The 25,268-nt window shown below is 41.8% G+C and overlaps 1 protein-coding gene across 3 annotated transcripts; it reads right to left on the bottom strand.

Moving 5' to 3' along the window:
- Positions 1–939: 939 nt before the first annotated feature.
- On the bottom strand, positions 940–24,972 carry LOC116067293 (circadian-associated transcriptional repressor-like). 3 transcript variants are annotated; one of them, XM_031323702.2, is made up of 6 exons: positions 24,645–24,972; positions 17,668–18,097; positions 16,102–16,177; positions 10,320–10,398; positions 3,657–3,774; positions 940–2,395 (listed from the first exon to the last, which is right to left on the bottom strand). In XM_031323702.2, exons 2-6 carry the CDS (start codon positions 18,055–18,057, stop codon positions 2,024–2,026), a joined length of 1,035 nt encoding a protein of 344 aa, XP_031179562.1. In that variant the 5' UTR covers positions 18,058–18,097; positions 24,645–24,972; the 3' UTR covers positions 940–2,023. The 3 variants fall into 3 exon arrangements, with proteins under 3 accessions (XP_031179562.1, XP_031179560.1, XP_031179561.1); XM_031323700.2 differs by having other exon boundaries at positions 940–2,398; positions 24,645–24,969; XM_031323701.2 differs by lacking the exon at positions 24,645–24,972 and adding an exon at positions 24,426–24,583 and having other exon boundaries at positions 940–2,398.
- Positions 24,973–25,268: the final 296 nt, after the last annotated feature.

The raw sequence follows: 25,268 nt of genomic DNA, 5'->3' as shown, positions 1-25,268 counted from the left end.
AAGACAAAGTCCCAATAAGTCGGCTTGTTCCTTTAAGATTTTAATGTTTACAGGCACCTGGACCAAATATTTTTACAGTTTACCAGCCTGAAAGTCTCTGAACATGCGAGGCGTGAAAGACAAAAAAACAATCTATAAATAAAAACGAAGAGCTCTTCACCGATCAACGTTTTGGGTGTTGAGTAGGGTTGGGCATTGTTTGGATTTTAACGATTCTGATTCCAATTCTTCCTTTCGATTCCGGTTCTTATCGATTCTCGATTCCGATTCTTTGAGGGGTGGAGTTGAAACGAGTCACGTGCTTATTTCACAAATAAAAGGAAAGTTTATTTTGATCCAATGGTGGGTTGCAGTTTAACAGCTTTTTCAACGTAAAATAAAGTCACACTACAGTGCCGTTTACTGTGCTCCAAGGCTGCGACACAACAAGCGCCTGGCCGCTACGGAAACCAAAACTTGCGCATGTTAAATTTGGAACCCATGATCAGATTTGAACCCAAATCCTCCAAACGATTCCAATAAAGAAACGATTCTACTGGAATCGTAATTTTTGAACCGATTCCAAGTAGGAATCGGTTCTCGATGCCCAACCCTAGTGTTGAGAGATCAAATCGTTCTCTGTGGTTCGAGCAACATTACCAACTGCTTGAGCTGATAAAACCTTTTACCCCTTTAACCCTTCTGAGGATTTCAAGCTAATTATAATCAGCGACTGACTTTGGGTAAATTGTGCCACGTGATATTTCAATATTAGAAAATATACCTTATATCGAGAAGGAAGGTTGCTTTCCTCAACTCCTGTAAAGTTTTGATGTTTTTACCCAACAGTGATGGTGTGCTGATGTATCAGCAGCATGAGGTAGAGGAATCATTAAAAACCTAAAGAGAAGCAGATCAAACAAGGTAACAGTCAAAGTATTCAAAATCCAAAAAAAAGTCTCCAGATGTAATGCGCCTTCATTAATATTTCGATCCATGTTTTCAGAAGAACCCCAGAGCTCATGATTCCTGTTTCATTTGTTCACTCAGTAACAGTCTGCCAACACTGTTTTAACCTTTGAACTCATCAGAAGATAAAAATGTATCCAACTCAAATATTAGTGAAAACTGAACACAGAGCTCCAGTGTTTCCTCACACAGACAGCTGTTTTTTAAAGTGTCCTAAAAGTCTACTTTCTAAAACGTGTTTCATGCTTCTTGCGGGCAGCGCGGTTGGGCGATGTAGACCGGGGCCACTGTGTGTGGAGGGTCGGAGCGCCGAGCATCGCCAAAATGTTGTGACAACTCGGACTAGGTGTCGTAGACCGCGTTGTAATTAGGGCTGTAACGATACACCAAACCCACGATATCACGATTTTTGACCCACGATTTGAATTTGTTAAAGTTCATTTAGCTTGGTTATTACTGTAACTCAACTGCTACGTTTTCTCTCTTCGGAAATGTGAGGAAGACCCTTCCATCCATGGGGAGACCACTTTACGCCCATGTAACAAACCGACTCCTTATTGGCCGAATTCGATAACTCTGGGAGTCGGAAGGGGTGTGTGTGCGATTCTGCCTTCTCACACGCGACACAGGTTCGTGGATCTGAGTGTTGCGATTTCGGATTCATATCGCATATCGTTACAGCCCGAGTTGCAATGATTGGCTGATGGAGTGAAGAAGTCCGTTCTTGGAGCAGCCGCTTTTGACCGCCATCAATATGAGCGACCAGACGGGTCGCAGCGACCGTGCGTGCCTTCTGCACATCCCCGACTGCACCGACCGCAAGAAGCATGAAACCCATTTAACCGAGGCCCTGTCATGTCGGACTCTTTCTGCTGGGGTTCCTGACGTCTGAGCAAACTGCACGTCAGCTGTAGATTTAAAAAAAAAAAAAAAAAAAAGATGTAGAAGACTTTGAAACATGCTTTTTTTTTTTTTTTAAGGCCTTGAATCGTCTGTGGAAACCAAGATGAGATCCTGTCTCAGCCGGATCAGCCTCTGATTTTCACCACAGCACATAAAGCGTCCTGTCTCTCTCTCAAGACAACCAGCCTCCATCTCCCACAGTCCTGGGAGCAATGATGCTCTCCTGCGCCCGCAGGAGTCGTTCCAGACATGGCGAGCTGATCTTGAAGGGCAGCGCCCCCCGGCTGAGGCGGGCGCTGGCACCGAGGCGGCGCAGGGGCCCCGGGTGCGAGTCGGTGCTGGAGGAGACGGCGTTGTCCTGGGTCACTTCCTGGCTGCAGCGTGCGGGCAGACGGGAGGCGGAGGCAGAGGCGGCGGGCTGGCCGAGCGGCGATTCAGGCGTCTTCAGGGAGCAGATGGCCGACGTGTGGAGACATTTGAGGTGGGGGAAGGAGTCTGAGGAGCAGAGCGACCCCAGAGAGGATGGAGGAGGGGAGGCATGAGGCTGCTGGAGAGGAAACGGAACAAAATAATAGCTTTCATTTTATAATTATACTTGCCAACAATCCATTTGCAAAGCAGAAAGTAAAACGAAAAAAAAAAGAAATGCACATACAATAAATATTAGACAATACGTGACATATCCGTGTCAGCGCTTTCCAATCATATTGTTTTAAGATTCCTTTTACTGTACCACATGTTGCATTTATTTGGCCAGTGGTTTCCAATTATTTTCACGTCAAGGACGCTTAAACTGAAAAATTAGACAACGGACTCCCATTTGACAAGATTTCGTCCCCATCTGATTGGATTTTAGCTTTTAGATGTTTATAACAAAGTGTATGAAACCCATGATCAAATAGTCACACATTATGTCATTGCGTTAAAGCTTTAGTGCGTAACTTTTTGATATTAATGAACGTCCGTTACATTCAAGCCATTGCCAAATCAGTTGCTACAAAGCTAATTAAGACTATCAGCTCCACACAACTCTCTGTATTTCTCAGTATGACTATGTTCAGAAGATTGTGGCGTCTGGGGACTTTCCCACGCAGAAACTCGAGTGAAGATAATGAGCTCTTCTGAAGAGTCCATGTTTTTTGAATCCTCCGTGTCCTCCTTGGCTACTTGCAACTAGCAAATAGCCGCAATGGAACGTTAATGGGCAATTGCGCACTTACAATTTCCGTCCACTAAAAGTGCTTGCCCTTTAAGAAGCTGTGAATTGGTTAAAGAGCTCATAGTATGCTCTGTGGTTTTTTCCCTTTCCCTTCCCTTTTTGAAAAAGCCCCAAAGTCCACCCCAAAGGGACTTACCATCTCCAACAGAAAACACTGTTCACAAACATTTTGCGTCACTTTGTAACACACTAGCTCGCCTAGCTGCTAGTGTGGCGCGCCCTCAAACCATAATAGTTAGAGCGGAGGCCCGAAGACACTTGCTACTGCGCATGTGCGACTCCCAACAAAGATGGAACAGAAGTGAGAGGTCTCACTCTGTAGCTAAAACAGAGAGCTCAACACACAGGGTGAAAAGAGGAGCTGCAGCAATGTGCTGTACAACAAAAATATGGTGTTTTTTGAAAATTAAACCATGTAAACCTATTCTGATATAACCTCTAAATACAATTATGAACCTGAAAATGAGCATAATATGAGCACTTTAAATGGCAGCTGAAATGGTAAATCGCTTATCAGAATTGTTGCTTCTTCACTAGTAGATTCATCGATTGATCCTTGCGGTTGTATTATTTTAAACATCTTTACCCTTTGCTTCTTAGCCGGAGTGCCAGAGTCGTCTGTCTGCGTCAGGACTGGTCTGATGTGAGGGAACCAACTCTGAAGCATTTCTTCTATCTTCAGTATAATGCTGAGGAAACGTCCACTAGAAGAGATAGATAGAGAGAGAGAGAAAAAGGTTGAAGAAAGTACTCAGATGCACAAGAACACACTCGTGCCATTAGTTTTTTAACATTATTCCACTGATCTACACATGGAGGTAACACGCCAAGAAATGCTACCAGCAAAAGCCCCTTTCACACAATGCACTGCAACCCTGAACGTATCTATTCTAGACATTAGCTGGTGGAGCTGTATGTGAGAACACAAATGCCCGAATCAGTTGAATTGGACATCAGATAGTCTTTACCCTGCCAGCTCGCGAGTATGAAGTCTGTGTAATGTCCGACTGAGCTGAAAGTGTGAGGGAGTGGCCAGGTTGATGACGTTTCATGTGGCTGGTGAAAAACCGGAAGAAAACAAACATCTGGGAGTAAAGAAGAAAGGTGATTTATGACCGAATTACGAACCGACTCCGTGACCGCTGTGTAATCCCTCCTGCATGTTCTACCCAGGCGCCACCGCCTAAACCAAACGGAGGATTTCCTGTGAGTGAGAAGGCGGCTGACACAGACAATCTCCTGTTGTGTGCTACACGTGTGAAAGGGAAACTCTGGACAATGGCGAGACCTGATTCGTTGGACATTGTCCAGAGTTCAAATTTGAAAACGGCTTTTTGAAAACTTTCTGTGCTAAATGTTAGCGCTGAATGCTGCTTAATTTACTCCGTATTCCTCCATTATTCCTAGACACTGACTATGGATAAGTAGCTCATACAACACACAAAAGACCAAAACTATCCAATAAGAACTCAGTGACAGGTTAAAATAACTTGTTCAGGAGATCTATGCAGTTACTAGTAGCCAAGGAGGACACGGAGGATTCAAATAACATGGACTCTTCAGAAGAGGTCATTATCTTCACTCGAGTTTGTGCACAGAAAAGTCACCGGACGACAGAATCTTCTGAACATCCAGAGAGAGTTGTGTGGAGCTGATAGTCTTAATTAACTTTGTAGCAACTCATTTGGCGAAATGTAACGGACGTTCATTCCATGTCATTTAGCTGGCGCTTTTATCCAAAGCGACTTACAATTGCTATATATATATCAGAGGTCACACACCTCTGGAGCAACTAGGGGTTAAGTGTCTTGTTCAGGGACACATTGGCTGATGTATCGCAGTGGGAATTGAACCCAGATCTCCCACACCAAAGGCATGTGTCATATCCACTGCACCATCACCACCATTTAATATCAAAAAGTTACGCACTAAAGCTTTAATGTAAAAGTAGTCTATATCCTTGACGTTCCACATCTGGGATTGCTCCGTTGCCGCCGGAAATCCCCCGGATTTCACTCTTTTCGGTCGAATGTCCGTCCCCTTCCTCTCCCTTTGTGTTCGCATTAGGGATCAACTGATATGGATTTTTTAGTGCCGATACCGATTTATTTTTCCCATCAGCCTTAGCCGATGACCGATACGGGCTGCCGATTTTCTTGAGCCAATATTTGGAGCCGATACTGATTTTGCTCGCTCAATTTACATCATAGAAATGTAAACCCTGCCACACTGGATTTGTTTTCGGAATCTGCTCTGCCATTTCTTTAAAAATAATAAAAACACAGATCAGTGTCACTTCCGCAATCATCTTACATTCATATCACCCAAATGATGTGTGCAATGTGCATCATATGGATGGGTGCACTGCATATGGTTAACTGTGCAAAGGTGAAAGGCTTTCATCAACATCTACAACACAGCCTTGATGATGCATTGCTTGCTGACATATTAAGACAGATATAATCAGGTCATCACAAAATGTCCTTTGTCAACACATTTAAATAATTTAAGAAAACAATAAACCTGAAAAGTAGCCATTGAAATAAAGTGCTTGATTTGTAATTTAAGACTGCCATCACTCTGCCAGTGGGGGAGGGGCAGTGCATGGTCTGCACGTGAACTGCAGCGTCTCCAGCAACACAGAGCTGCCTGTGGACGCCTGTCTGTAAATAATGCCGGGAAAAAAAACTATCAGCGAACACAGCAGCCGCGTATCGGCCGATGCCGATACACGTAAAAATGCAAATATCAGCCCGATATATCGGCCGGCCAATAAAATCGGTCTATCACTAGTTGGCGTCCTAACCTCTGGTGGATTTCTGAGGACTATAGTTAACTGCTCCTCAGATCTCTGCAGGGTAAATCCAGACAGCTAGCTAGACTATCTGTCCAATCTGAGTTTTCTCTCGCACGACTATTTTACAGCGGCTTCGTGCAGCGTTTAGCGACGCCCATGACGATTGTGATTGGTTTAAAGAAATGCCAATAAACCAGAGCACGTTTTTCTCCCATCCCAGAATGCTGTGTGGACTAGCCAGACCCTCCTCTGCTCCGCAGCGTGTGGACGGTCTGGCAAAGCGAGACTAATGTAAAAGTAACTAAAGGGGTCAGATAAATGTAGTGGAGAAAAGCGTACAAGATTTCACTTTGAAATCTATTGATGTAGAAGTATCAAATAGTATAAAATGGAAACACTCAAGTAAAGTACAAGACAAGTACTTGAGTAAATGTACTTAGTTACAGAGTGCTGACATGTGAAGTTCCTTCAGCCTGAGTGGGACATTTGAGGAGTTTTCAGCTGCAGATTACAGAGTCAGAGCCGCCCTGCAGCTCAGATGGCTTACGGATGTCTCGCCAATGGCCATTACATAAGACCCATAAAGCCTCTGCCAACGCATAGGCTGCTGTGGCTTCATCTGATTGGTTGAACAACATGAAACAGCACAAAGACTGAATAAATAATAAAAAGCCTGCCGTGGGAGAGAGAGAGAAAGAGGAGGGGAAATATGGCCGACTGATCTGAGCGTATCTGCATTCCTCTCCCAGCATGTTCAGGTCCACATGAGATGTTGATGCTATCTGACGAGCGTCACATGACGCGTACGGAGGGGGACAAGTCGAGCATGTTCAGGTCCACATGAGAAATGTGACCGAACACACACACACACACCAGGAGAAGGACCTCGTTCCATTCACAGGCTATAAATAGAGCAGTAAGCCTCAGAGCGGCCGCCCAGGCCCCGCCCACCGCCACACACACACACACACACACACACACACACACACACACACAGAGCTAGCAGGCACATACATGTGATATATGAGAAGAAATATGTTCAACAGTGTTTGAATGAATGTAAAAAGGTTTTGTAAGTCATTTTAAGTCTTTATTATGTTTTTTTTCTAATAGCATTTAGCAAAATGTGGTCACTTGGAGAGGTTTTGGCACACCAGTGACACCTATAATACCAAATACTGAAACCTCCCTAGCTCCCATTAGGGTTAGGACTAGAGTTCTGAAACTGTATAGAGGTCTTGTTGACAAGGTGTAGAAGGTATGTGTTGTGTTCTGCATAGTGTGGCACAAAGGGTTTTTTTTTTTTTTTTTTGGCATTTCTGCCTTTATTAGATAGGAAAGCTATCGTCACAGGTCGGATTCGAACCCTGGACCTTCTGCGTCGAGGACCAAACCTCTGCATATGTGCGCCTGCTCTACCCACCGAGCCAACCGGCCACAACAAAATAACTATTTTGAACCGTGTTTGAACTGCTGTAGTGTATGTTGTGTTTTAATCACATGCTAAGCAAGCACATTCTCAGAAACTAGAGGAAGTTAGGTTTCAAAGGAAGCCTCATACATGCATTTTGGCCTTGCAGTTCTTCTGTTCTAAGGAGAGGGTAATAGACGAAAATCAAGCAAAAGAGTTGGATTTGAACAGGATAATGGATCAGTTGTTTGGTCTATAAAATCTCAGAAAATGGTGAAAAATGTTGTTCAGTGTTTCCTAAAGCCCATGATGACGTCCTCAAATGTCTTGTTTTGTTCCGTTACTGCTGGATGTGGAAATAAATAGGGCTGTCCTCGATTAAAGAAATTCTTAGTCGAATCACACACGTGATTTTGTAATCGATTAGTTGATTTGACAGATATGTGTAATCATGCAAAAGCACCACTTTAGATCTTTTGAGTTTACCAGAGATGTGCTCAGAGGTTTGTTAAGTCCTTCAGTATAAAAAGGCATAAAAAACAACTAAAGTAATCTTGGTCGATTAAGACCTATAAATAACCAACTTCATTGTCGTCATAAAATGTGAAAAACTGGAGCCTTAAAAGAACATCCAATTTGTTCTGGTGGTGGATGTCACACACACACACACACACACACACAAAATTGGGACAGATTGGAAGCCACCTACGCTGCAGCGCTCCCCGTGTGGTCCAGCTCCGTTCAAACATAGATGTCCATTTCACAGCACACATAACACGGTAAATTTACCGTGACCATGTTCACTATGATGTTGTTAAAGGAAACAGTTGACTTCATCATGTCGAGACTATAAAGAGCAGCGGTGGAAAGTATTCAGACCCTTTACTTAAAAAGGTCTGGCTGGCATTTTTCTGAGGGAATTGTGATGGGAACTGACAGATATTTGGTTAAAATACATAGTAGAAAGTTTTAAAAAAGCTATTGGGAGGAGCTGGGAGAAGGGCTAATGGCCGATAGTTGTTGAAGAAATCTTTTTAATGGAAAAAAAACTGATGCATATCTCGAGACAAAAGTCACAACTGGAAGAAAAAAGGACTAGAGGTGTGAAGATTAAACAATTAGTTGTCTACCATTTCATTAATCACCAACTATTTTGATAATCGATTCATCGGATTGAGTCATTATTTTTAAATGGGGAAAATAAAAAAAGTAAAACTTTTCTGATTCCAGCTTGGTAAAGAGACTGAATATCTTTGAGTTGTGGACAAAACAAGACATTTGAGGACGTCATCTTGGGTTTTGGGAAACACTGATCCACAATTTTCTGACAATTTATAGATCCAACAATAGGGCTGGATGATTAATCGAAAAATAATCGGAACCGAAATTCAGAGCCTATAACCGACGTAATTTTACCAAGTCGGTTATTTCGGTCTTTTAATCCTATTAATATTTCCGCGGCCGCCCACTATGTGTTAATGTACTTTCCCCTTGAAACATATTACAGCCGCCGCGTGTGTAGTCACGTGACTCCGCCCCGTCCAGTCTGCGACCATAGGTGCTTTCCGATCGGATAGTACTTGTACTTTTTAGAGGAAAAGTACACTTCTAAGCAGTTCTAAGAACTACTCTCCCCCACAATATTTTTTCCCGTTTGCATTCCCACTGGCCAAGTGGCCATAGGGACTGGTAGGAGGGGTAAGGGAGTGACGCAAGCACGGCAACGGTCTTTATAGCATCGTCACTAGACCTTAGCACCACATACAACAACAAATGATGCTAATACTTGTGCACTTTTCCTTTATTAAATGCACGTCCATTCTCGTAGTAATTCACGTAATGTTTTGCTCAACACAGACGGGGCTTTATTATACTCAGAACAGACCCCGCCTCTGCCTGCAACGCTGTGGACGTGTGTGTGTGTGTGTGTGTGTGTGTGTGTGTGTGTGTGTGTGTGTGACGGCCGGCGCAGGACACGCTTGTGGAGTTTAACTCCGAAAAGACAGTTAACCACAGGTTCCCGTTAATCTTATGATGGACATTTATTATTTATTTTCTACATTTTTAGGAAACTTTTTTTTTTTTTTTTTACATTAAAACTTAAATTACTTTTTTTATAAGACTTTTTGCAGATTTTAGTTCAGTTGTTTGAAATATATAATAAATAAGCATTAATTGCTATCTGTCTGTGTTTCCTTATTTTAGAATCACAAAGATAGGATTATTCACTCTTTCATTAGAAAAAATAACCGTGAACATATTTACAGTATAAGAAAAGAAAAAAAATTTAAAATAATCGTTCAATAATCGTAATCGAGGTAACTTGTTCGATTAATCGTGATTATGATTTTAGCCAAAATCGTCCAGCCCTATCCAACAACTGATCCATCGAGAAAATCGGCAATAATGAAAGTAATCGTTGCAGCCCTAAGATGGAACTTACACAAGACTCAAAATAGCAACTACGGATCAGAGGAGCTGCAAATAAATCCATCAATTATTTATTTATTTATTTATATATATCTATAAATTCCAATTTCATTTTTTTTTTACTGATGCTGTTTGATGTTCACCGCAGCTTCTATTTACTACCAAATAACTCTCCCTGTTTGTTTTAATCTGCACGGAGAAGCACATGGCTGCAGTGCGTCTGTCTGGTCCTGATAGAGTCGTGTAGATGATGATAGAGCTGTAAATCACAGTTTTAAAACGAGCTTCACATGTTTTCCTTGGACTGTCAAACAACCGTCTCGGCATCAAAGGCTGCACCGGCGGCGGCCAGCTGGAAACGAGCTCCCTGACGTTTATGCGTTCGGCCTGTTTGAAGTATTCAATTCATTATGTAGCAATTCTTCACTTCTGTGACGTTACGGGAGGTCGAACAAAGTCCAGAAGGAATACACGACGCAGGGAAAGAGAAATGAGTCTGTGTAGAAAGTGTCTTTTTCAACACCGGTAACATAAAAGCATCCTGTTCTAGCATGCTGTGGTTTCTGCTGCAGACGGTGAAGCAGGTTGAAGTATTTCTAAAAGGTATTTACCCCGTGTTTGGATTCTGAAGGACCCCCAGTATTCTCTGGATGCGGTCCATTGCGACGCTCTCCTGGAAACTGCTGAGACCTGCAGCAAGAGAAAAAAAAAGAAGAGAGAAATCTGAGCCGCTAGTGAGGCTGTAGACTCTTAGTCTGGTTTATGACTTGATACTGCAGTGGTTTGATTTAATATTAGAAAATATATCAATAACATGACGATTGGATTGGAGTTTATTACATTTCAGATGAATATTTTACCTGACAAAATGTCTTATGACGATGAGCCCTCATGAGATACGGACTGAATTGTGGTCTGAGTGCATCGTCTCCAGTGGTGGAATGTAACTAAGTACATTTACTCCAGTACTGTACTTAAGTCCAAATGTTGAGGTACTTGTACTTTACTTGAGTCTTTTCTTTTCATGCAACTTTCTACTTCTACTCCGCTACATTTCAGAGAGAAATATTGTACTTTTTACTCCACTACATTCATCTGACAGCTTTAGTTATATTAGTTACTTTTAGGATTGGGCATCGACAACCGGTTCCTGCTTGGAATCGTTTCAAAAGTTACAATTCTAATGAAATCGGGTTTTTTTTTTTTTTTTTTTCTTTTTTTTATAAAAATTGGAATCATTTGGAAAATTTGGTTTTGAATCCGATCATCGGTTCCAAATTTAACATTACATTTTTAACATTTAAATTTAACAAGTTTTGGTTTCCGTAGCGACCACCGTACTTCCACTAGAGCTATCAATCTGTAGCCTGGATGCCAGCCGAACTTAGCCCCGCCCACAACATTTGAGGTCGGGAAGTTCGTTCAGTAAGTGACTTCTGACTAGAATCTGAGTATGACGACGTCAGGCTAATCAATCTCTATAATACCATTCGATTTTCATTTGTTATTTTTTTTTAATATTCAAATAATATTCTAATATTTAATGCTCAAATGCAGCCTGTTATAAATATGTATTACACTACTCAGGCTTATGCATTGTCAATGCCACTATAAGCATGTGGTTGTTGTTACACGTTCTGTCCACTAGAGGGACTTCCAACATCAGCCTGGCCTTGAAGGGGACCTACTTCATGGCGCATTGCATTTCTGGCACGCCGCTCTCTGTTTACATTCATTTTCCACAACGAGCACACGGTGACAAACTCAAATCAACAGAGAACTCTGTAATGAAACATTATCTAACAAGTGTAGTGAAGCGGCTCTGTCGTTAAGGCTAACGGTGCTCGATTAGCACAATGTCATCATGTTAGAAAGCACAGCCGAAACGATTTGTCATAAACTAAGTAACAATAGTGTTAGCCACGATGCTAACGGCATTGATAACTAAGTCAAACGGTGCTGTCACTACTATTTAGTGATTTAGAAGCAACCTGTTTTTTTGCAGATTGTCACATTACTGAGAATACAGTTGTTAAAGGTAATATATGAAGTCAAAGCTAACTCTGACAGCTGTAGGGCAGCTAACATTACCTTTAGCTGTCTCCATGAAGCTCCTAAGCTACTATAACTCACGGCGCAGTTAGGAAACCAAACGAGCTAACTAATGATAACATAAGCATTTTGGCTCGGTGGATGTCGATTTTAAAGTCATGTTTTACTATTTCCCATCCTTCTTCTGGTTTCCAGCCGCAGCCTGTCACTCCCCCCGTACCAATGTTACATGCTCCATGATGTTAAGACCTCACAACGCCTTGTGTTTCTCACTTCCGCTAACATATTGTTCATCAGACGAGACATGACAAAAGCAGTGTTTCCTCTATGTTGATTTTGTAGTGGCGGCCCGCCATGGCAACATTTCTGCCACCATGGTATCAGAAATAGGGCAGACGCACAATGTAGTTACAGTTGCCTTTTAAATGATCCTGCCGACATAATGCACCCCCCGTTGGCTGCCGCTCACATTGCAATTTAACAAGTAGAACTATTCAGAGGTTATTGGGCCCATCCAGTTTAACTCCACATACTGTTGTGTTGATGGAGTTTACTGTCAAAACGCTTTCTTCCGAATCGACTGTTAAACGAACAGCTCCACCAAAATGTCACCGAGGTGGGTCCGTTCTAATTGGACAACGTTCAACTTGTCAGTTCTGTCAGCTCATCGTCAATCTTTTTTTTTTTTTATTAATATTTTTGACAGACAGTACAACCTATGTCACCATCACAACTAACAAGACATCGATATCATCCACTGTCCCGTTTTATGAATACAGAAAAAAGAAAAGACAAAAAAAAACAAAAAACAAAAAAATAGATAACAAAAACAACCTCATATGCCTTACATTACATTATTCTACCAGTCAAACGCTATATTGGATTGGATCAGATTGTTATATTCAGACAGACAACCCATCTATTGCCATCAGGAAGGAGCCCCAAACCTGATTAAAGATATCCTCTCTCCCCATTACTCTGTAAGTGACTCGCTCATACGTAACCATTCTTGTCATTTGTTCAGCCCATTCCCTAACACAACACAGAGTAGATGACTTCCAGTGCCTCAAAATTATTCTACATCCTGTTGTAGTAGCTAGACGTATCCATAGTCTTTGTCTTCCGGTCAGAGTGTTATTGTCTGGCAGCAGACCCAGAATACACAGAGCTGGGGTCTTGGTGAGTTGTAGTCCGAATATATCATTCAAGAGGGTAACAACCCCATCCCACAAATGTGCATTTTTTTCACAAGAATACAACATGTGTACCAGAATACCTACTTCCTTCTCACACCTCCAACATATGTTACTGTCCTTAAGTTTTAGTTTGGCCATTTTACTGGGGGTCCAGTGGTTTCTGTTAAGTAATTTGTACTGAATAAGCTGAGATTGAGCTTCACGAGAACAGTTATGCCAGGATGCAACCAACTTCATCCATCTATCAGCTGAGATCTGTTCGCCCACATCTTTCTCCCAGCACAGTCTCAACCCTTCCATGTGGGGTGGATGAGCCTCCCTGAAAATCTCATAAAATTTAGAAGCTCCACATTTTTTATGTTTAGTTACCTAGACTAACTCCTGAATCCTAGTCACAGGGTCAGGATTCTTCCCCCGAGTAGCTTTAATGCAGTGCCCAATTTGTAGGAATTTCCAAAAATCCTCTTGTGTAAGGTTATATTCTTGCTTAATTTCATCAAATGACCTCATTCCATTTTCGCTAAGCAAGTCACAAAGCAAGTTTATTCCAGCTTTTGCCCAAGCTCATCGTCAATCTGATATCAAACATCTGGAAACATTAAAACGGTAAGTGAGTCAGTGTAATATTTCATTCTACACTTTGGGTTTTGGTTTCCCTATGAAGAATTTCTTGTAAAAAGCCCTAATTTTTCTGGTAGTTGTGTTGCAGCTGCGGAGCACAGTAAGCGGCGCTCTAAAGTGTGGCTTTATTTTACGTCAAAAACCCCGATAAAAATCTGTAAATCAGCATTGAATGAAAATATAAAAGTTTCCTCTTATCTGTGAAATAAGCTTGTGACACGTTTCAACTGCACCCCTTAAATAATCGGAATCGAGCATCGATTACTTTACCATTAATACTTTAAGTACATTATCCTGATGATACTTAGATACTTTTTACTTGTAACAGAGTATTTCCACAGTGTGGTATTAGTACCTTTACTGAAGTAAAGGATCTGAATACTTCTTCCACCACTGATCATCTCAAACCTCACACAAGGAAAAGAGGTGAGTTTCGTTGCCAGAATCTATTTCTAAACTTTATCGCTCTCATTCTTGGCCCGGCGTGCAGGAAGGAGTGCAAACAGCCGCTCTGAAGCTCATATCTCACCGAAATTATGAGCACAACAGAGCGTCTTTGATCCACGCTTTCATCTCTGAAGCACTTTCAGTTTAAAAAGGATGTTAAATGACCCATGAGGCCTTTGAACCTTTTTTGTTTGTTTGTTCTGCAGCTGTGATATTCAGTCTTCTGCCTCCCTGAGTCTTTTATCGTGGACATTCAGTTTTAATTATTTCTAAATGAACACGTATTAAGTGGGAGAAGAATATTCTTTGAATCACTTAGTGAATCAAAAGATAATGTCTTTTAGCATCAGAAGCTTTGTATGACTCTCAAAGTGTTTTCTAATGAATGCTTTATCTTAATGAGATCTTTTATAATTATGACATATATAGATTGACTATCTTTAGACTCCAATGGGAAAAATGGAGGAATCAGAGGTACATTTAGCAGCATTCAGCACTTACATTAGGCACAGGAAACACTTTTTTTTTACTTTCTTGTTGAGAGGGGGTGTCTAACTGCGTTTCAATCACTGCTCATGCACATGCATTCATCTCCCTTGTGGGGGGAGGGGCTCAGGAGACCATTTTGGGCAAATTTTTTGGCTAAGTCCTGGATCTTCACAATCCTACCTACAGCACCTTTAATCACAATTATTTTGCTAACATTAGCCAAGGTCCTATGTGGCCTTGTGTAGGTGTATGACTGTTGATGGTAATTGTCAGTTTTTTGTTCATTTAAAGCTGTAGTGCGTAGTTTCTGTCTCCCCCGTGAGGAATTCTAAGTAGTGACAACAAAACGGTCGGCGCGTCCACGTGATACAAGTCTTCCGTGATCGCGCGCGCACCCCCACCCCTCCTCCACACAGTTGCTAGTAGCCAAGGAGGACACAGAGGATTATAAAAACATGATGGACTCTTCAGAAGAGCTCATTATCTTCACTCAAGTTTCTGCGCCGGGAAAGTCACCGGACGTCACAATCTTCTGAACATAGTCATACTGAGAAATCCAGAGAGAGTTGTGTGGAGCTGATAGTCTTAATTAGCTTTGTAGCAACTCATTTGGAACCGGCTTGAATGTAATGGACATTTATTAATATCAAAAAGTTACTCACTAAAGCTTTAAGGGAAAAATACAATGTTTTATGATTTTAAAAAAGAGGCGTGTTTTACTATATAAGCAGTATACTTGTGTTGTCACACCATCTGGGTCACATGACAGTGATATATAACCAAAAGATTTGTTAAAAAATCAACAGTCATACAATAATTTATTTATATAATACGATAATGACGATGAAAATTCGATGTATCGTTCAGCCCTATATATATATATATATATATATATATATAAAATTTATTTTTTTAAGAATTTTCTGACAGGACAGTTTTTAGGCATGAAAGGGGAGACATGCAATGACATGCAGCAAAGGGCGGCAGGTTGGAATTGAACCCGCGACCGCTGCGACGAGGACTGAGCCTCTGTATATGGGGCGCATGCTCCACCAGGTGTGCTAACCAGGCGTGCCCATCAATAAATATTTTTAAAATTTGACTAAATCACAATAATCACAATTACTTCTGAGACAATTAACTGTATAGAAACATTTGAAATTGTTACAGCTCTACTGAGGCCGTTCTCTCTGCTCTCTTCAAAGCCACCAGACTCCTTTGATAAAAACATATTCAAGTAATTTTACCTCGCAGAACACGGGAGATGCTGCTCTACCGCTGCCTCCATCGGTTGGTGTGTTAGTTTTGTTAGTTCCTAACCCTTTAAAACACCAAAGTCATACAGTAACAATAACTAAGTGTTGGACTGACTGACTTCACCACACAGCAGTAAAATATTCTACATGCTGTCTGGGTCTGATTCAGGAGAACATCCAGTGAAATGCTTTTTATAAATCACCCCACTCTTGCATCAACCTTCGACACGATGTGTTTATCTTTAGCAGAGTGATCAGCACAGAACGTGTCCATTAAGGAACCTGCAGAGCGCTACAGGAAGGGATTGTGAAAGCTGGGATTAGACACTTACGTTCAGAGTACCTGCCTGCTCGTAGGCCCCGCAGGATGGTTGACAGAGGCTGGATGTAGCAGCGCAGCTCCACGCACTGTGTGGAACAGATAAGTGAGTTAGCATTCATGTCATCAATGCTGCAGCAAGTTAGGTAGCTTTTTAGTCTCGCATTGCCAGCTCTACCTCCACAGTGCTGTGGTGTAAATTCTGGCTACACCACAGATGCATTCTGGGATGGGAGAAAAAAAAAAACACTCTGGGTTGTGTGCATTTCTTTAAACAATCACAAAATAGTCTCAGGAAGGAACTTGTTTTGGTGGAACATTTGCACCCCGCAAAAGAAAACGCCTCATACAATATTAAAAGAAAGTTAACGGTTCACACAACACAGTACCGTGAGCTATTTAAATTAGCTGATACATGGTTAAACCTCATTGGCTCTTACCAGTGTATCTCCGCGTGTACTTCGTCCACAGCAATCCCACCAATCAGTCCCAAAACGTCTCAGTTAGAGAGGAAATGACCTAAACATTTTCAGCGTGTAGCTTGCTAGCTCGAAGTTTGTTGCTGTTGTTTTCCGAAGCAAACAGAGTTTGAGAACGGCAACACACAGAGAGAGGAAGATGAGGGACATCCGGTGCTGGATGTCAGGCAATTATCCTGGAAATGTACTTCTGTTGATCCAGACTAAATGCTTTGTAATAGCTACTTGCACTGCTTATTGCGTTCCTAAAATAAGTCACATAAGTGTGTGTGTGTTTGTGTGTATGTCTCTCTCTCTCTTAACAGTGTGTATTGCTGCACATGATTTACAGCTTATCTTAATTTCTTACATTTTCAATAGGGCTTATTGATTTACGGCTAAGTGATGATAACCCATTAACAAGCGCCCCCGTTTGATGCCATTAGTCCGGTGTTAACACGGAAGGTTAATGCCCACAGGCGCTTCAACGTGAGGTGGCCATTAACAGCTGATAGAAACTGACGGAGAAACTGATCGCAATCGACAGCTTCACACGTGGCTCGCCGAGCTGTGTGCAGCTGTGTGGCGCCTTCATAGATACATGAGACCCAGCAGCACCAGCAAACCATGAAACCTGGGCACCATCAGATCCTCTTACACTGTTGGATAACAGCAGGCCGGCGTGTGAAGCCTCCCTGCAGCTACTCTCAGCTGTAGTTACTTTTTTAGGGTGCATCCACTTTCTTCCTCGACCTTCCCTGTGCTTCTTACATTTCTGCTATGATTTCCAAGAATACATTTTTGCCAACAGCGAGGCAGACAGCAGCTTGTGGCCTTCAGCGGTATACTGCAGGTGAAGAGTAGTCTGGTGCAACGGAAGTACATTTCCAGGATAAAGCCGGACATCCGGCGCATGTCAGGCTTTGCCCTCGCCTTCTGCTATCTTGTTAGTTACCATTCCTAAATCCCTTCAATGCCATTCAACAATTTCCCAGAGGGCAAAGAAAAAAGAAGAAAATGTCGCGATACTATGCTGTATCAGTTCCCCTCCCCCCCCACCCCTAAAAGACATTAGCCCTCAGTGGAACGAATAATAACTGTGCAAACGAAAAACATCTCACCTTCTGTGAGAATAGTTCATTTTCAGTGTCTGGCTGAGTCTTTTCACAGAGTCCGTCCGAACCAGCGCTGTGTGCTCTTTTCCTGGTCGAATGATGCTTTGACTCCACAGAAAGCTGCTCACAAACAGACGTAAATCCCTGAACCGGAGTGACCGCTGGAGAGTCAGCATCGACCCCACAGCGGCCTTCATCTTTACAGTCACAGTAGTCCTTCCTCCTCCTCTGCTGGGAGTGGGAGCAGCTTTTAGGAGACTCTCTTAAGGATGAGGTGGATGATGGCGGCAATGGCAACTCCTCTGCATGCTGAGGACTTAATCTCTTTGGGCTGTCGTAGTCATCCTCATCGCTGGCGAGCCAGTCAATGGAGTAATCCGAGTCCGAGGTCGACATGTTGGAGCTGGACTCTCAGCCAGCAGAGAGCATCACGGACCTGCCGGGCACACAAACACACCTTTTGTCAAACGATATATTTTCAATGTGTGCGAAACGTTTTTCTTTGCAGTGTGCCCCACAAGTGGCAAGTGTCTTTATTTCCGACGAGGGCCCGGCTGGGGGCCAGTCAAAGACTGCCGGCAGCATTAATGTAGAGCCAAATAGTTTCTATGATAACAGAATCATGGACAAAAATCGCAAAATTGAGAATTAAAAAAAGCTATAAGACAGATTCCATAGGGCCCTACATTAAGTCAGTGCTAAAAGCTAACTACAGGTTTGAAAATATGACTATGTCTAAGTTTCCAATCCTAAAATTACATCAAACAGTAATTCCCAGTGGCTTAGGCCCGGTGGGCCACCAGGCTTGCAATGCACTTGGGGAAACCCTGCTATGCTTTTGGATAGATAACAGTTTGGAAATGCTGAACATTTTAACCTCTTAACCCCACTGACTGTTAAAACCTACAGAACTGTTGGTCCAAAATATTGTGATATTTGGTTTTCTCCATATCGCCCAGCTCTAGTGAAATGTGTGTAAAAGTGATGCGCAAGACATCTGGAATATTTGCATTTCAAGCGCTTGTGCAGCATGAAAAACCTCTTGTGTTGAATATTTCGCTCATATCACTTTAATAAAGACCTGGAACAAGATGATATAGAATATAGATCATACTGCAGAGTTTCCCCCAGAAAAGTTGGCAAGTGTCTTTTCTGTCCCAGACTGATGGCAGCATTAATGGAGAGCCAAATAGTTTCTGTGATGACAGAAGCATGGACAGAATCGCAAAATTGAGAATTTAAAATAGCTATAAAGACAGATTTCATAGAGCCCTACATTAAGTCAGCGCTAGATGCTAACTGGAGATTTAAAAATATGACTACGTCTAAAACATGATTTACAGTTCTGCGGAGGCTCCACTCAGAGTTTTTTCCATAGCCTATGTACAGTAAGTGGCCTGATGTTTATACTTGTGCATTGGTGTGTGCGTCGATCTAATAGCAGGGCCAGCGTGTGTGTGTGTGTGTGTGTGTGTGTGTGTGTGTGTGTGTGTGTGTGTGTGTGTGTGTGTGTGTGTGTGTGTGTGTGTGTGTGGGAGAGCGAGTGAGAGAGTGACGGCGATTAGCTTCGGAGCAACTACCGACTCTAGAGTCATAGTGAGAGAAACAAAGTGTCTCCCCTGTGCTTTCTGACCAAGGTGGGAAATCTGTAGCAGGAAAAGTTAACCCTCTCCTTGATTTCATGTTGTTAATGGAGAAGGAGAACCAGGAAATGAGTCGGGGGGGAAATGCAACGCTACCAAGCCACGGCCAAGCGACGTGCGTCGCGGCATTACATTACATTTTTCGAGAGGTGCACGTCAGGCTACGGCGTAGAGTCTGTGTCTCCACGTATCTACATACGTACCCACGGCGTAGATTTAACGCAGAAGCATAAATCACGCTTAAGTTTCCAACGGAGCCGCTCCGCTGTCACTAGTTTTAAAAAAACTTCCTAAAAACACATTAAAGAATTTTCCCCAGTGGCTCAGCCCTGGTGGGGGGCAACTTAGGCTTGCCATACACATGGGGGGAACCCTGTACTGTCAGACCGAGTGGAAAGAAGTGATTTTAACAACATTAAAGTTACTTAATGAGAACACAGAGGGCCCTATCTAAGCGCACAGCATGAAGCGCCTGGCGCAGGTGCGTTTAGGGTGTGTCCAAATCCCCTTTTGCTAGTTTGACGGCGGAAAAAAGGGTCCGTGCGCCGGGCGCATGGTTCAAAAAGGGTTGTACTTAGTGTCTTCATTAATCATAGGTGTGTTTTGGGCGTAACATGCAATAAACCAATCAGAGATCATCTCCCATTCCCTTTAAAAGCCAGGTGCGTTTGGACCTTGGAGCATTGCTATTATGATGGAGGATTTGCACCGTAATATTTTTATTTGTAATCTTCTGCATGTGTGTGTGCTGCTGTGTGTCCCTGTGTGTGTAACAAGCATAGTGCGTGCACGCTGTGCATAAGCCTAGGAGCATTTTACTAATTTGCTGTTAAAATAACAATGAAATGCTGCGTTATTGACTTTAGACCAGGTTTTTGTTGGTCAATGGCGTGATCACTTCTCGCTGCCTCAAGATAGCAATACGCCCAGAATGCACCTGAACACACCTCCCTGTAAGACCAGCACGCCCATGGGCGCAGGTGCATTTGCTATTTAAACGACGTGGGCACTGGACAGGAAATTGACAACTGTGTCGGTCTTAAACTAGCAAAGACACTTGCATCTGGCTTTGCGCCACGCTGGGTGCAAGAGAGGGCCCTTAATGTTTAAGAGGTTAAGGAGAAATGTAGGGGGGTGAATCGAGAGTTTAAGGGGTTAAACAAGATGCATTAGGAACATGCAGCCTCATTAAGACTTATTAAAAGTCTCAATAAAACACAGTTATACACATGGGTCTGAACATAATGGATTTCAGTCATCGGTTCTGGGAATTGGCAGACATTTAGGAAACTGCTATAAAAAGGACGAGACAGATCTTCTCTTTATTTCAAAGTTTATGCATGTAGTCAAAGACAGCAGTCATGTCCTCTGTACCATTTCTGGGAATGTTGGGTTTTTAATAATTTGAGGAGTTTACACACAAATCATACCTCATGTTTGTTTGGCTGATCTCTAGATCTTTAAATGTGACTGCTCTAAGTCATAAAATAGTGCTGAAAGATTAAGAAGAAAATATTTTTGTCTACAAAGCAGCGAATATATGGCATAACCGATGAATCAAAATAGTTGATCTTGTGAAATGCTTTAAAATCCTTTTTTGAAATATAATTTTAAATGAAACAACTTTCAATTTTACACAGTGGGTTTAAAGATGTTACCTTGAGCTCTGTGAAAGGCATCATTTTCTAAAATGAACAGGCTGACAGGTAATGAAAACAGTAGTTAGTTGAAGTAGCAGGAAAAATAAATACAAAATGTAAAATGTAGGTATTCAGTATTTCTCCAAGAGAATTATAATCCAAGCAATGTGGGGGAAAACATTTAGAAGCAGCATTTAGATTAGAGCTTACTATTATTTCCATTATGGATTAATCAGACGATGAGCTATTTGGTTCTTTTCTCGCTCAATGGATCAATCATTTGGTCTATAAAATATCAGAAAATAGGGAAAAAGGTCCATCACAATTCCCCAAAATCAAAGTTAACGTCTTCAAAAGCATTTTTCTTTCTATCCAAAGAACAGCCCAAAATCCCCAAAATGTTCAGTTTACTATGATAGAAGGATAAGAAAACCAGCAAATATTCACATGTAAGTAGATTAATTGTAACAGTTAATTGTTGGCTAAAAAAAATGGCTTAAAAGGGTAACTACCGTTTTTGTGTCTAAGTGACTGATGGAACAACAATCTTTGACATTGGTCCAGTATTAAGCGAGATCGTTGCAGTCGGCAGTGGCGAAACAAGCTACAATGTAAGTTATTGGGGAAATTGTCCAGCTTGTATTTACCTTCACAAAAGTGCTTGTTTTGCCGCTGACAGGCTCAGATTAATATTCTAACTGTCTGACAACATTATGGGAAGGATTTCTAAGGAGGTCGACCTTTCTGTTAAAGATTAAGATCCTTTTTTCAACATAAAAATAGCCACGAAATTGGGTGGCTAAAGCCACCAGACTCCATGTCATTTTAGCATCGTAAAATACACTTAATTCAAAGTCAACAGAAACAAAATAAAACTATGAAAAGCCGCTTTGGGTCGTCTTTCCACTTTTCCAACCATCACAACTCTAGTTTTGGTTGAAATGAACACATAGTTTACCGATTTACATGTGAAAATATGTTGGCTCTATACACGCTAAAAGTATTGCTTTTTTAAATGGAGTCTGGTGGGTTTAGCGCCAGCGACTCCAGAGCTGTTTCTCGTTAAACAGAAAGGTCTCAAAGAGGTTTTAAAAGTCTAGCTCGTCCAGGTTGAAAAAAAAAAACGGTAGTTACCCTTTGATCAGTTATTAAAATGGTTGCAGATTCAGCTCTAATTTAGACCAAATATAACTGAATAGTTAAATGAATAAATAAAATGTGACAAAAGTAGGATTAACAGAAAACTTTATGGACTCTTTGGTGGCTTGACAAAACGTAGAACATGCTGTGCTGGGGGGGGGGGGATTTTGACCTCAGTATTTTTTTTTTTAAATACTAACTGCAGCTCTGGTCTAAGCTGCTGTATTTTGTTTAAATTCCCAGTATACATGACGCCTGAATCCTGCAGACAATACAGCACAGCTCCCCAGGATGACTGAACATTCAGGCTAGAACCCGACCGATATATCGGCGGGCCGATATTAGGCATTTTCCAAACTATTGGCATCGGCATTTATAATGACCGATAAATGAATATTTAAAAAATAAAATAAAAACGGATGAAACCCCCTTCAACCATGTTCTGAGTGTTGGCGTTACATAGTCTGTCCACCAGAGGGCGCTCTACAACCTCCCTGTTGGCAACACTGGTGTTTAACTCTTTAAGTTTCAGATTTTAAGTTTGTATTTTTATTAGGGCTGTCAAATGATACATTTTTTCTTAATCGCTATTATTTGCTGAATTTCCATAGTTAATCGCATGTTTTATCACATGATTAAAATTCTATTATTTTGCATTTCAGAACTGTTTTTAAGTACATATTATCAATGAAAAGCAATTCTTACCAGTGTATCTTGATTGGGAATCAAATAAATGCAAAGAAAGTTACTTTATGAACTTGACTTTAAGATTTGTATTTGTTCATTATTTATTTACTGTAAACAAAAGAAAAATGTGTGAATCTGTCATTATTGCACAATTCAGAACATGCCAACCGTAGTACGTCTTTAAGTCTTCTACGATGCTGACAGGTCTGCGGTTAGTTGCCACCCATTTTGCAAGAGCTGTAGTAATTTTTTTGGATTTGGTTTCATCCACAGGTCGGCAAGTAGCACTCTCCAAAATACTGCTTTGCCTGAGCCTGCTAGCATCAACCTGAGTCACATTAAGTACTGTGTTTAGCTCGTAGGTGGTAGCTCAAGCTTGACATGCTTCGGTGATATTTTAATTCGGCTTTACACAATGTGCATATGGCTTTCGACTTGTCTACGAGCCGTCTGGGAGTTTTGGAAAATAAAAAGCTCCATTCAGAGTTATTGCTGCTGTGTTTCTCCATCATGCTGCAGCCTGCAGTAGGAGGATGTGTTACGAGGAAGTATGGCAGCTTGATGATAAGTAACGGTGCTGCAAAGGGTCAAAATAGTAGCCTGTTAGGCACGACGCAAAGCCGAGCGAAGTGTAAAATAAATTAATAAATGGCGGCATGCGATTAAAAATAAATTAACGCGTTATGCTCGGCCCTTAATCGCATCGCGATTAACGCGTTAATTCTGACAGCCCTAATATATATACATTTTATTTATCAGAACTTTAATATATTTTGATGTTCTGTTGTGACAATAAAACAAAAGTTTATTTTTAAAGTGCATTATCATATTATTTTAGTAAGGACTCATAAATAACTACAAATAACTAATGTTAGGGAAATCTGTTTATGTTTTGTTATGCGTTTCTGGATTTTTATTTTTAAAAATATATCGGCCAATATATCGGATTTTTAAATCACCAAATAATTGTGTCGATATCGGCCTTAAAAATCCTTTATCGGTCGGGCTCTAACACAGGCCAGTAGATTTAATACCCCTCCTCTGCCTCTTCCAAATGGGCAGCTCGTCAAACATTATGTAATTAAACACATCCAAACACATGGACCTGTTTCAGTTCACATGCACATACGCTGCTGATACAAGTGACAAGGTCCATCATGTAGAGCCACACATTCATTTTCTAGAAGCAACACATAAAGACAGATTTATACCCAGAAAACACATAATACCAGAGTACATTTAAAACATAATTGATAAAAAAAAAAAAAAAAAAAAAGCTGCGGAAACTTAACCAGCAGAGGACACTAAAGCTGCAAAGATTAATGGATTAGTCCTCAACTATTACATTATAATCGCCAACTATTTTAATAATCAATGAAACGGGTCGTTTTTAAAAAGGAGGACGTGTAAAAATTCCAGCTTGTTAAATTGAATATTTTTCTAGTTTTTTCTCTCCTCTGTGACGGTAAACTGAATATCTTTGCGTTGTGGACAAAACAAGACATTTGAGGACGGTATTTTGGGATTTGGGAAACACTGATCGAGATTTTTTTTTTTTTTTACCATTCACAGAAAATAACCGACAGATTAATCGACAATGAAAATAATCGTTATTACAGCCCTACAGCTCAGGACGCAGACATATGAACCTGACCTGTGTGTGTTCAGCGCGGTGCAGAGCTGCAGTTATCAAACCGCAGACATCACCTCCGGAATCCGGCTTTTAATGTGTGCACTGCAGCCTCTCAGCTCCGCGGGACGGACCTCTCTCATTATAATGATGACATCTAATGAACCCAGGTGAGTAGTGAGGATTGAAAGCAGTGAGGCGCGCGTGTGTGCATGTGTGTGTGAGCAGCAGACCGTCACTTACCAGAAGTGAACCGTGTGTTTCCCGTCCGGCTCGGAGAGTTGAGGACATGCAGCGGACAGGACCGAGCTCACTGCTGATGGAGTGAAACCATGAAACCAGCAGACGCAGGAAGATAGGCTGTGGAACGCCGAAAACGTGTACGTTCCATAGAAGGCGGGCGGGCGGGCGGGCGGGAGTCCCATGCAGCCCGTGCAGCCTTTCCCTGGGCAACGTGTCCGAGAGGGGTGGGGCACAACCCTCTCTCCTCTCTGCGCCGGTCTGGAGCTCCTCACCACCACCCCTGACTGTCTCTCACAAACACACACGCGCACGCGCGCGCGCGCTGTCTCAGGAAACTGTCTCTCTTTCTCTCTCACAGGCACACACATACGGTAAAAAGCATTGCGGAAAAAATAAATAAAATCAGTTGGAAACAAAAAGTACACACGTGTTTACGTCATGACGAAACAATGTACCGCGTCACGCCCACGACCCGTGTTCCTTCAATTAAGGTTGGATCAGAGTCACACTGCAGCACGTGACGAGCGGAGGGGCTAAATTAATGCTGCGTTAAAGAACCTTCTGGAAATGTCCGTCTTTGTAACTTACATATTTTTCCATGTTTTTGTGTGCAAGTGACTGATG

Source organism: Sander lucioperca, chromosome 3 (assembly GCF_008315115.2).
Source record: "Sander lucioperca isolate FBNREF2018 chromosome 3, SLUC_FBN_1.2, whole genome shotgun sequence".
In the NCBI taxonomy this organism is placed as follows: Eukaryota; Metazoa; Chordata; class Actinopteri; order Perciformes; family Percidae; genus Sander; species Sander lucioperca.
This window is presented reverse-complemented; position numbering and strand designations above follow the sequence as displayed.